This window comes from Metopolophium dirhodum, chromosome 4 (genome assembly GCF_019925205.1).
Source record: "Metopolophium dirhodum isolate CAU chromosome 4, ASM1992520v1, whole genome shotgun sequence".
Classification (NCBI taxonomy): Eukaryota; Metazoa; Arthropoda; class Insecta; order Hemiptera; family Aphididae; genus Metopolophium; species Metopolophium dirhodum.
Window position 1 is genome coordinate 12,455,943 of NC_083563.1, and position 14,970 is coordinate 12,470,912.

Sequence of the window (14,970 nt, forward strand, 5' to 3'; positions counted from 1 at the left end):
GTAAAAATATGCGCATACACTAAAATTATTATTGTTATATCATTATTATTATTATCATTATCATTATTATAATTATTATTGATATTATTACTTACCTAGATGGCTATATTTGAACATATTTTTGTTCAATATTTAAATATTTTTATTTAATCATATTTTAATAAGAATATCATCTCCAGACGTTCTTGAACTTATTTATAGTTATTATCCTAGATCATCACATCAAAACCCGTACTTAAAAATAAAAACCAAAAACATTTACCACATACCTAATATTGAGTACCTATACGCGTGACATCATAATATTAAGCAGGTAGATGATATAATAATAAAATATGGTATATATAGGTTCGTGTAAAATAGAAATATGATACAATTTCAATAGGTACCTACCATACACGATTATTACGATACAATCTTGTTAAGTATTCGGATACTTATATTTAAATTATTTTTTGGAATTTCAAATACTTTTTTACTAGTGTATTTTAAATACTTTAAAAATAATTTTCCTTTGATTTTTATTCCAGAACAATAAATAATTTTTTTACCGTCGTATTTCAACGAACAATATCTTTGTTTCGTACATTAAAATTTTAAAAATCGGTCTTAAAATAATATTTTATAATGCGTCTAATGCTGGGTCGCATGAAAAATGTATTTATTTAATGGACCAATCATGAGCCACTAATTAATTTTTAAGGGACAATTGGCTCACTATGAATTCGTTAAATACTCAAGTGTTTAGTGATTGTTTGTGTAACCCGACATAAGAATTTTTAAGATTTCATTAAACACGCAGATGACACAATACCTAAAATTCATATTTCATATCTACCTTGCAGAAGTTGAACTTGACAATAATATAATACGCACCTACGTGACATCTGGAATTCTTGAACCAATTAAAAATGTATTTATGAATTATTTAATTTAAATAATTATTAATAATAATTTTAAGTATATGTACATTTAAACGTAAAAGATTTTAATACACTAAAAAAAGTAAGTACTTATAATGTATTTTGAATACTTTTAAAATTAATATGTATTTTTATTTAGGTAAATCCTTTTGGAAGACAGTATTTGAATACGTACCTATTTAAAATACAAATTACACCGAGTATTTAAATAAGTACGTTTATATTCTTAATACATTTGAAAAGTATTCTTAAACAAGACTGATATCTTCGACCTCCGTGCAGTTTCATTAGGTCCATATAAATTGTCGTCGGGTGTGGGTCCGTATTTCGGAACTTGCTGGCATCATTATATCATTTTCATCTGGTCCAATAACGCGGAAAATGTAAATTCGACACAAACGCCATGTAGGTACCCATAACCTCTATTATAGGTACACGATTATTACGCTATCGTCGCGCGCGGTATCATTTCGGCCCGTATTGTGTCGATGAGCGCAAAAACGTTTACATAATAATAATATTCCCTGTATAATGCGTTTACAGTTTTGCGGGGTTTAATGAACAACGTCGTCGTGGCTTGTGGTTTTATTTCTTTCTTTCTTCCGGTTTCGGGTTAAAGTCCGCCCGCTATATACTTCCGATTGCCCGCAGGTACACGGCGAGCGGCGGGGTTTACGCTATGTGTACAGTCCGCCGAATTATTCGCGTCCTTCTTCTTATTATACTTAAATCTTCTTCTTCATCATCATCGTCGTCGTCGTCGCCGTCTTCTTCTCCTCCCGTTTCGTTTCTTTTCGAAAAGCTGCAACTCCGGTCGGACTGCGTTGCTACAAGTTTGTGTCATTTGTCACAAGCAGTTGTTTTGCCCGACGCGTATAATAATTCAACGCATATTATATACATAAGTCCGCTAGCTGGTACAACTCGAAATTGAAATATTTAATTACGCGGTCTGTGCAGCTACACACCTAGAAACCGAAATTTGTCAGCGGGCGTGTTATTATTACTGTTGTTAATATTATTATTATTATTATTATTATTATTGTTAGTATTATAGGTGTATAACACCACTCACAACAACTACACTGTGTGCACCTATACCATGCGCCTTAATGGAAACGTGGGAAATACATAATACACAATAATATTATACACCATCGTGTTATTACTACCGCAGATTTTTTTCATAATACGTTTAAAGTATATAATATAATATTATATAAAATCAACGGTTTGACCAAGATGAATATATTATATTATGGTTGTGAATATTTTTTTTTATTTATTTTTTTTAACTATGAAAATTAAAAAATGTGTTTGCGACATCGATCGTAACCGCCACGGTGCACATGTCCATTAAAAGGCGTCGCGGAATTCGGAATATATAATAATATTTATTATAATATTATGTCATATTATTATCTGAGTATCGGTTTCATAATAATAATATGATCCACACGACTTTCGTGGAGCGCATCCCATTAATTGTTATCATGTGTAAATGACACAAATCAAATTTAAACGACATCAATACCTATACTACAATACGTGATCAAATGGAACTGTACGAGTGCGTATTGTCTTTTTCACAGCATTTGACATTCAACACACGTTGAATAATAATACGTGAAATAATGTTCTTTATTTCCCTCCACAGTGTACCTACGTACATTCGATATATTTCATAAATGCAAAATATTTTTATTACAGTCGTAGGAAGAAAAACTTAATATTATTATACACGTCCAAAACATTATCATCCCCAATGAATAGATATCTTTATTCTACGCCTGTAAGTGCTTGATATTATAATTTTAGTTGGTCTGAAAGCACTCAAATGTCAAGGGTTTGAGAGTTGAAAACATTCATAAATAAGCACGGCACATATAGGTATCGTGTTATTATATTCAGCAGTCGTACCATGTTAGCCCATGATAGCCCCCACAGGTACCTATAATCTTTTTATTTTTCATACCTAATACGTAATATATTGTGTTAACATAGGGCATATTTATCATTTTTAATATGGAGTTATAATTGTTATAATATTAAATTGATTATAATAATTGTAGGTGCATGTTTTTTTTTCATTCTATTATTAGTTACAAAGTAAACAAACGAATCGATAGGATTAATCTGCTTGAGTCTTAAGTTTTTTTCTAACGATACAATTAACCCATATTCTGAAGGTACCTTAAATGTATTAAATATTGAATAATTTGACTTTCTGTACCATACAATGTACGAAAACACATTAACACGTATATAACCTATATGAATTTCAGAAATTTAAACAAAGTAATTTATTTAAATATGATATAGTAATAGATTTTAAAATGTTAATACCTATCAATCCATCATAGTCAATCGTCGGAATAAATAGTATATGCGTATTTCTTACCTTGTCAAAACACCCAGCATTTTGCATCAAATAATAATTATATTATTAAATATTAATATAATATAATTTTTTTCTTATAATATATAAAATGATTTAGGTATCCTTTATTTTGTTCTTATAATTTTTAGTTGTAAATAAGTGTAACAATTTGTTTAAATGTTTTAATAGTCTTTGCGTGTTGTTCATATTTTATTTCCGTACACATCATTATAAATTTAGTAAATATTAACTTTAAACTAATACAGTTTTAATTTATTCTGTGGTACTAAAATAAGTTTTTGAAATTTTAAATACACTCTGTCAGTCTGTGACATATATATATATATTTAATAAAAATAACTAAAATAACTGTACAAGAACGTATAAAATGACTATTAAAATATATTCTACTGGTATGAAAGAAATCGTATTTTTTTTTTTTAGTTACTAACTTTCTGGATTTCTTTGTTTGTTTGACCACCCTCCTAAACCCAAACATTAAATACCGAGCTTTGTTAAGTTCATTTCTTTTTTCACTGCGTCCACATCAATATTAAGTCCAGCGTAGCTCTGCCAGCAACATATTTTAATACGGACGTGATGTGCCACACAAATAGCCAACATTTACACTTTGGACGTGTGCTTAAGTTTTTTTTTTTTAGGGTTTAAGTGCTACAAAAATAAAAAAGGACGTCATGTGATAAGCAAATAGTAGTGAAAAGAAAAAAAGATGGTTCCCCGGCTTATGTGTGGCCGTATACGTAACTTTTTCACGAATCATTTTTCATAAAGTTTTTTTTTCCAGGACACTTTATTTTTTTTTTCTATATTCTCATAAGCATACATTCCTCAGTACTCGGTGGGATTGAAACACTATAGAAGCGTATACCATGTATGTTAAATTATATGAAGAAAATAATTTAAATTCTGTAATTTGAATTTCGGCACTTTTGCATAATATCTAGGTATTATGTTACCTATTATAATACTGCAGAATACAAAACGCCTACTTAATACAACATATCCCATGGAAGTGAATAAATCTTTAAAATTATAAAGATAAAAACAAATTAACTAAAATAAATATATTTTTTTAAACATAAAAATAGTATTCATCTCGTGTAATTATAATACACCGGCAGGTGGTAATGTTAAAAGTGGTAACGTGGAATGTGTAGTGTCTAGGCGTTTCGTAAAATATTACAAAATAAACAATTACGTTATGTAAATAATTATCATAGTCACTGGATGATTTTTTAATATTAAATCGAACGTAGATAAATCATTCCAAACAATGAAGTGCGAAGATAAATTTTAAGAATGTAGAATGTAGAATGTTTAGATATTATTTCTAAAATAATTACACATATAATAATTATAATATACGAGCAACTGTATCGACCTATTTAATAATGCGGCAGGCAGGATCGGGGTGGACAACAATTCGGAACTCACAGTTATTATTCATTCAAGTTTTTTGTTCGTTGGTAATATTCCGATAAGTATATTATATATATATTATAATTGTGAAATATATTATTAAATAGACGTCGGACAATAGTTATATTATTTGATTTCTGAATAGAATAATTGGAATAGTACCTATAAAATAATCGGATTTCTCCATAATTACAAACTTTAGGTATTATAAAATTAATCCACTACCTAGGATTAGGATAGCTATCATATTCCTTTTTCGAAAACGATTATATTCACTCAAAATGCGCGTGTCATGATATATGGTACGTAATACGTATGCATCAATCAATTATTCTCACCAGTCTGTTAACCAACTATACGTATTACAATTATGCAATTATAAAAATCCAACTCCTTTAATCATACAATTGACTTATACCAATATTAGGATATTATTTTATACGATACGATTATCAGACATTTTGTGATCATATTGTAATATGCATGCTGACTGCTGAACCACCATGGAACATTCATCTATGCATTTAGGTAATTAACATGATAATAATTTACCGATACGAATTTATGATAGGTACACATCGTGTATTTTACAACATCGTAGGTACCTATGTTTATTGGTCTAATCCAGTGAGGGTTGTGGCAATGACTCTTTGAGTAAGTTGATCATAAACAAATCTAAACAATATGTATAAGTACCTACTATAATAATAGATAGTAATTACAAGGAGTATTATTGTATTTGAGAGTTCCACACAAACAGAATTCTGTAATGATTTTATATTTTAATTGTATATTGTAGCAATATCGATAATATTAAATAAATATATAATATTTATAAACAATAATAATTATATTATCCTCCAATTTTATCGATTAAAAATATATTATTATTTTATGTTATGCTTATAGATACAATATTAAATCTCCATTTCTTAAAATATTACCTCGGTACATAAATATCAATCGGAAACAGTGGTCGAACCTAAAACCATCACATCACCTCGACTCTCGATCATGGTTATCGTTATGGATTTATTTTTTGATAATCTATCACTAATAAATCATAAATTGTTTTATTGAAATTATCATACACCTTTACAGCTTTCTCGCAATTACAGAGCCGCTGGGCTTGGTGACAATTATATTATATTCCGTGTTTGTTTGAACGATAAATTGAAAATGGACACTGGGCAGGGATATATTTCTAACCTGAAACATTGATATAGGTATACTTGAGGACCCAAACGAAGAATCTGTTATCTCCAAATCCCAATAGTATTAATTTTGGATCAACAATAGACTTGATAAAAAAATGTATTTTTTGTCAAAAAAATTAAAACAGAATGTAGACGGAGGAAAAATAACAATGAATGCCATATGTCTCTGACCTCTGTTTACACTATTAACAACATTACAATTTACATGTAGCTTTTATATTTAAATACAGAGAGAAATAAAGACAATCGAAAAATATTAGGCTTTCGACATATTTTTGTGAATAGGTCAAAAAAAAATAATACCTGTTAAAAAAATTATAAATTACTCATTACAAAGAAATCACAGTGTTACTTTGCAACTAATAAAATAATAACAGAATGGAAATTAAAAATTACAAGAATAAATTTAAATTAAATAAAGAGAAAAGTACAGGTTCCTCTACTGTACATCCAATGATAAATCGTTGCATACGACAAACGATTCTGAACGAAGATAGTCTGTCAACTTATATTGCCAAGTATATTTTATAATATACTTATAATATATTTATAATGAATTATTGCTATTGTGGTAGATTTATTTTAATCGGGTAAAAAAATTATTATTATTATTATGGGTATACGTATACTGCGTATACTCTCAAGGTCTCAGTGATTTTGGGAAAAAAATTGTTATTGTTTTTGTAGTGGGAGATCCATGTCTTTATTAATAACCGAATAATAAATAATAAAACAAATTTATAAAAATAATGTAAATGAAAATTTGTTTGTTATCATTAACTTATTCCTTTATTATACTAATAAGGTCGTAGACCGGAACTTTGGTAATGTTACATATGGAAGACCTTTTTTTTGTTTAACACCCTAAACTTTTTCGATGAAAATATTAAAATTGTGCTAAGTAGGAGTATCTCTGAGTATATACTTTCAAAAAATTTGATGCGAAAATTGCTGTTTAGTATATTAATAGTATCTAATTATTATAATTTGTACATAATATAACGTATATTATTATTAACTTTCGAGTCAATACAGAAGTACCGTAGAACAGTATAAATAATTTCGAGGTATAGGTACTGGTATAAATAGCCAATACCGTAAAACTAATCTAAATGTTGTATAAAATATAATAATTGACGTAAAAGTTTCAAATCCCTATGCAAATTTGAATTTCAATTACAAAAAAGTAAGTAAATTCGTTATTCTTCGTTTAAATATCTAATTGTGTGCAAATTTAAACTTTCGTTGTCTATAAAAAATGTTGTGTTTATATATTAATATATTATGTTCTATATTATACCAGTATGAATTACTTATTTAAAAAATTCAACATTCTATACATTTTTAATTAATTACAAAATAATTTGCACATTATCGTGATATGAACGAATTTTGTCATAAATTGACTACGTATGCTTATAAAATAAAAATAGCCTTTAAGAATCTTTAATATTTTAAAACATCTTTAACAACTAATAGGAACCTATGTCGTATTGAATTTTCCAGCTTTTTGCCCGAGTAAAAGTTTTTTAATCGATATTTATTGAAAAAAAAACACAAAAAAATTAGATAATGTAAAATCTCTATATAAATATAGCTCTAAAAAGTATAAGAGTCAAAATATTTTTTAAATTATACTTTGCATAGAAAATGCTAATACAAACATTTAGCAAAATGTTCAAGCATCTACGGTTAATCATTATTGAATCACATCAAATAAGAAAATCGATTTTATTAATAACTAGTTTTGCGTAAAAATTTTCGTTTTTTCCAATTTTCTTTTCATGGTACTTTGAAAAGCACTTACTGAGAACTTTTAATTTTGGCCTTCCTAAAGTAGTAACTTGTTTAATTTCCTCACAGCAAATATATTTAATTTAAAAATGAAAGTATTTTGTATACGTAACTACACGGAAAAAGAATTGTATCGCTTTAGGTAGGTAGGTACTCAGAATCTAAAATATATTACCTTATATCAGAGTAAAAATTTACTAACTGTGCTAATAATATTTTTAACATGTGTGATTTTAATTCTGTATGGATACAAATTTAACGACAACCTGCATATTATATTAGTCTAAAAAAATATATTATTAAAAAAAAAAACGTTATGCTTCAATTTTTTTTAAATATGAAAAATCAATTACTAAAATTTAATACATGATTAAATGCAATTATTATTTATTTAAATAAAACAAAACAAAACTTGTCAATTAAAGTAATGAGAAAGATAAATAAAAGTTGCGTAACGATACTAATTAAATTGAAAATTAGTAGGTAATACTATATAGTATATACCAGTAGGTACTTATTATTCAATAATTTGATTAATATAGAATATCATGACGTTAATTATATCACTTATATGTGATAAATACATAAGAAACAAATCCATTACAAAAACGGTTTTAGTGTTTTTATTTTTATAAAATAAAAAATGTACCTATACTATCAAATACAATATGATTATTTTACTCAACTAACAAGACCCAGGGACATAGGTGAATTGATCCGATCCCAGGTATGGGACATTTGTACTGGGCCCAATCGAAAGAAGGGGACCATCGACAACAAGCAAACAAAATTAGTTGTATTCCTACATATTTATCATAATTTGGGATAAACTTAATTTTAATATTATAAATATTATGTTATTAAGCATACTTAAAAATGTACTATAATTATGTTTTTAGCAATGCAATTTTATTTAATGATTTAGGGCCCCAACATTTTAAATTGCACTGGGCCCGTGAATTGGTAAATCAGGGCCTGACAAGAACAATACAATATATTATGAACGTTTATTATAATGTATGAAAAACTATGTGATAATATAATATATATGTTTATAGTACAATTATGTAGTTAAAAGGTATATTTACTTCACTATTAACAATTAACACACAATTAAAGTATAGAATTTTGACGACTACATTTTCATTAATTTTGTGTACCAAAAGACACACGATACCTATATATCAAAATTTTGTGTTATATAAAAAAAATATATATATATATTGTAATATCATCGTCATCGTTTTCTTTATCCCCCTAAGGGCCTGTCGAGTTTTTAACCTGCCATTCATTCATAAGAAGTGCGATATCACGAAACATACACATAGTTAGCAACTGAAACGGTATAGCTTTTTCGATTTAATAAATTTCACGAGAGGCATAAAGTATGAAAAAAAAAACAACCGTGGGCCAGAAAACAACACTTTATGAATATAATGTCTATACAGCACCCGATTTCCACCATCCCTTAGACAAAAGCATTTCAAAAATTATACACGTACAAGAACTGTTGTGTACGTAAAGCCGTAGGCGAGGATGAAGATGAAAGATACGTATAGTAACCCTCCAAGTGAAAAAGAGTGACGAGAATATGGGGGGTGGTAATTTTAACTTTTATTCTAAAATATAGTGGGTTAGTGGGTACCTCCATACGTCGTGGAATAAGGGACGATAAAAAAAGAATAAAAACCACTGCCCAAACTAAAACGCAGTAGTAATGGTGAAGTATTGCGCTGGTTGTAAAACCATATATTAGGCGACTCCAGATAAATACTTCAAATTAAACTACGAAAATCGCGCACAGCTACATATATGAGTATAAGTAATTGATAGTGTAAAACTAAATTATTATTATTTATTACGTCGTAAGAAACAAATATTTTTTGTACGAGCACTACGAAAGCACCAAAACTGATTATGATTTATCCAAAGAATTATCATATAGTATTCCATGTATACAATAATGCTTATATTATAACAAAACGAATACATTATTTTATTTTTATTTTTCACACTGTCGAAGTTTGAAGTATTCGTTTGCTTCATCTTAAATCTAATAAATTAGTATAGTAAAAATATTATTTTATCGTTTTAAGTTTCATCGTAAACAAATTATTGCATTAAAATAATATACAAGCTTAGAGTTACTACTTCCTACCAGTGTACTTTTTAAGATTATAACTAACTCATATATTATAAGTATTCCAACAATTAAATTCAGTTTTAAGCAACATTTAAATACATATCTAATGTCATATGTGCATTTGACGAATAAATATATTACAATTTTAGCAAAATTATATGACTATCATTGAACTCAAATCGGATCTAAATTTATCCAAAAACAATCTATTTTCACTGAATAAAAATAAGTGCTTGCAATAATTCCTTCTCGGTTTTTCGAAATTTTCTCTATAGCTATTGGAGAATTTGAAAAATTTCACCTCCAAAGAACAAATTTAATAAAAGAAATATTTTTATAAGATCTTAAGCAGATAATTTTCTAAGTAGTTCGCCTAAAAAATATGATTTAAATCTCTTCATCTCAATATATTTTTACCACTTTAAGAAGCTTAAAAAATTACTAGTTATCTAATTTTCATAATTAAGTATTCAATTTTGCTTAAAATGTTTTAGTTTGAAATTAAAAAGATTCAAAACTGACTTAATTAATTTATGAACCTAATATTCGTTAGATCAACGCAACTTTATTCTCATATGACTAATATTTTTAAAGTCGCGTTATATGAATAACTTGTTTTGAGATAATAACGAATAAATAACATCAGATCGTTATGTAGTCAATTGGAGTGATCAATTCAAGATACAATTTTCTTGTAAAATAATATTGACATATAAACGAAAAATCTTAGTAAAATATGTTTTATAATCAAGTTATACAGTAGATTGATATAGGATTGAATTTACACGACCAATTTTATCGTATCTATATTATTAAAATTATTTTAAATGTATGAATAGGAAATCTTCATACGTTATCATATTTTATGGTAGGTGTTATCGTATAGGTAATCGCGCTTAGGTAAATTACATAGCGAAGTAAATATTATTAATCAGTGAAATTAACTGAACAGCCAAGTATATTAAAATAATTAAAATCGTGCGTTATTAATTATTTTATCATAGACTTTTTTTCTGCTCATGAAGTTTTTAGCATTTTTTTTTTGTGTTTGTTTTTGTTCTTTGACATTTTAATCATTTTGTCATTTCAATAGACGATGGTGGCTTCCATTATTATTACCCATTAGTAAATAAGTCTGAATAATTATAAAACAAACACACACACACGACACACACCTATTGACGTGAAGAAAATGTATACAAACAATAAACATTACCTATGTATAATATGAAAAAAGTTCTGAGAATCTCAATATTCGCCTCGACTATCACTAATCACAATATCATGTTTCAACATATTAATAGCAAAGATTCCATTTTCCGTCGTGTACATATACCAAATTTCTGGTAAGTAACCAGCTATTGTCATCTTTAATATTATCGTTGAACGCAACAAATATTGTCGTCAAATGTGATCACAACTACACATTAACGTTTTCAAAACTTTCAAGACCCTTTGTTTGACACATAAAATGCTAATTGTAAGTCTCAACCATAAGCTATACATGTTCGAGTGGTGCGCGCACCATAAAAACTCGATTATCTCACCGCGAAACAAATATATTGTACCTATATATACGTGAATTATATCAAGGATGTATTTTATTTTTTTTTAATTATTTTGCATAGTTATTTAGAATTATCGTTAATTCGTTTAGAAATAAACTATGAGAATAAAAATAAATTATAATAAATAAACTTATATTATTTATTATTATATTTGAACCATAAATCGATTTCGGTATAGGTACTCACCATAGATAACACTTGAAAATGTTTTGTAAAATAATATCTATTGTGTTTATGCACTCCCATAATATTAATTTTACTCTTTACACCGTATTATAATATATTTGAGGGCTCTGCAAATAGTAAAACAGTCTGTAGATTTTTAAATTTAAATTACTTCACATTTTTTCTTGGTGATATTATTTTTATTATTATTCTGTATCGTATCAATACCTTTTCAAAAACTCTTTGAGTAATATTACCGATATATTTTATCGTCTATCCCTTGAACACATACTTTGCCTTTGACTTCCAATCACGTCTGAATAATGCTTTTTTTAGTCCCTAAACTACGGTCCAAAACACCCCCAATGTTAGGATAAATTGCGTTATCTGAATACAAGGGTGACTGGATAAACAAACTATACTCTCGGATAAGTACATAGTTCAAACTAAATAAACCAGTCATTTTATTTTTTTAGGTGATTCCTCAGAAAATATCGTAATTCATTTTGAAAGACTTTAGTAAAGATTTCTGGTCAAACAACAAAACAAATTTGATGGAATCATCTAAGATGACATTCAATCTTTTGAAAAATGTGCATAAATTGCATCTTGCAACATCTAGATATATTATCATACTTTTGATATTCAATATAATATACTGATATACCTACCTAATATACAGTCACATTAAAAATGCATTATGAGTATCCGTTTGTATGTACATTGATCCACTATACTTTAATACAATAAATCAAAAACAAATCATCAACGTCTAAACCTATAAATGCGTACGTTTGAATCGACTCAACAGATTTCCACTTCAATTTTTCCGCGGCGATTGAAAGTTACTACTTATTCTACTTAGTGTTGGTGCGTTGGTGAAACAGCTTACGATAGCAAAATGTATTATAATTAATTGTGCCGAGTATAAAGCCTAGGTACATATTTCAAGGCAAGTTTTGCAACTGTAATAAAATTTAACTTTATTTTTTTAAATAGTACCTTATAGTATTTATAAATACTCTGGTCGCCATAAAAATATATTATTCTTTTTAAATAACCAAGTTTAATAATTAAAAATAATGAATGCAAGAATGAAATCTCTCTAAAAAAAAAAATAAAAATTAATAATAATAAATTGTTTAAATTGTGCAATAATTCAAATAATAATAAATGATGTAAAATTTTATTTTTTCCTATGTGTTATTTATAAATTAACTTAATTTTTGATTTAATTAAATAAGCTTAAAATTTGTTCATTTTTATAACTGCAAACTAATTTTAAATTCCACTTATTTAGTTTGCATATTTAAGATTTATAACGCACGCGATTGGTCTTAAAATGTTGAAAAAATTCTAACATTAAAATATTATAATTGTATTATTTAGGTTTGGACCATAAACCATTATATTTATAAGAAATTGTTAAAACTGTATACTGAAATAATATTTCAAAATATAATAAAAGCACAAATAAATCATGATAACTAATTTTTGATGTTGATGTACAATAGTATTTAATAAAACATTGGTTCATTAAAAAATATATATTTATTTATAAATCCTGATGAATGGGTAACAAATATTCTAGATACAATAATTAACCAACATGAGAACAACAACCGTTTTAAAAAATATTTCTATATCTGTTCAAGTAAATATAGGTTTATCCTCAACTAATAAGGAATCGTCCCTCATTATAAAATTACGAGTTTTTGAAAAATAAAATATGACATAGGTAAGTACACTACAACTACCATAGTCTTACAAAATGTTGTTTAACTTGTTAAATTATTGTATGTTGTCTCGAATTTTCGACATCCAATTAAAACTAAAAACCACTTCAATAATCAATCATGATGTATAACAAATAATAATATAATATATTATATTCCAATAATCTGATACATTAATTATATTAAGAACAATCCAGAACAGATAGAAAATCGAAATACTATTTCACCAATTTTTTTGTCCACTTTCATTATTTGTCCATATTTAATTATTTCCAAATACACATTAAGAATAAGTAACAATCCGAAATTTTAAATCTACACAAATATTTTTAAATGTAAAATACAACTTTTATTTTCTTCAAATGTTTTATTCTTTTTAATACGTTTCTTAAAATCAAAATGAAACATTTAATAATTAATTAATTAAAAATCGGACGAAATTAGAAAATAAAATAAATGTAATTTTAATCCAGATATAATAAAATTAGTCTTTAAAAGAGAAATCGATACATTAATAGTACGCACTGTTTGAACATAAATCCTGTCGAGTGCATAATAATTATTGCAAATAATAAAACATACATTAATGTGCCCGCCCATCGGGTTGAATATTGTTTAGGTAAACCTATATAGATACTTGCAATATATTTATGTATAATTAGTTATTAATAACACCGTGATATGTTCATAGCTAATATCATGAAATACTAAAATATATAGTTGATGTAATAATAAGACAAAATAGATCGAATTCCAATCGTTTTTGATCGGTTCTACAAGATATTTCACGACTTGAAATTTCACCAAAATGGAAATAGTAAAACGAAACTTAGTAATAATAATAATTATTATTATTATTATTCACGGACTGAACATTTTCACGGTTTTTCTGTCTCCCCTAAGCATTAACTACGTTACTAGAACATTATAAAATATAATGTTAAAGACGTACCTGTTGAATCAATCGCATGGACGTCCGCCCGCAAAAGGCTGACGAGGAAGCAGCACGCAATGCACGCGGCATGTGATTCGGCCGGCCGCCACATTACTACTAACGGTGGACTCTCTTGCAACCTCAGCGTGTCGTTTAAAATTCCACCCCCGCCGCCTCCGCCCCTGACCTACAGCACCACCGATATAACGGTAATAACCGCATGCTTGTTCAGAGCGAAAAAAAATGTTTCCGAATATACGTGTTATTACCGGAATGACCGAAACCGTTGTGTTAATATTGGTATAATATAGTTGGCTCGATGGGTAGATACGGTTCTTATCAAAAGGCTTTAGTCGAAAGCGGTTAGTAATAATAATATTACTATGGATCGAGTTTATAATATTATGTTATATAATAGGTATGTATAATTATTTATCATTGGTGGAGATTTAATATAATTTTAGGGGGCTGGGTGGGGGGGGGGCTTAAATCGTGTCTTAACAGAGGCTAAAGCTGCTGTATATTTTAATAACTACACTCTTCTACAATCGATGTTTAAACTTTTTTTTCTCATTCCCTTTCACATAAAATAATATATTACCTACTGTGCATAAAAACATTATTATTTACTATTAATTACAATGAATAATAAAAATCAAACGCAATGTTT

At 27.4% G+C, this 14,970-nt stretch overlaps 1 protein-coding gene across 1 annotated transcript in view; it reads right to left on the minus strand.

Annotated features, from left to right (window-relative positions):
* Window positions 1–14,412, minus strand: part of LOC132942987 (lachesin-like) — a 167,806-nt gene extending 153,394 nt beyond the window's left edge. The window contains exon 1 of the mRNA XM_061011731.1: window positions 14,319–14,412. Coding sequence (XP_060867714.1) covers window positions 14,319–14,412 — 94 coding nt within the window. The remainder of the gene's footprint in view (window positions 1–14,318) is intronic.
* Between the last annotated feature and the right edge of the window lie 558 nt (window positions 14,413–14,970).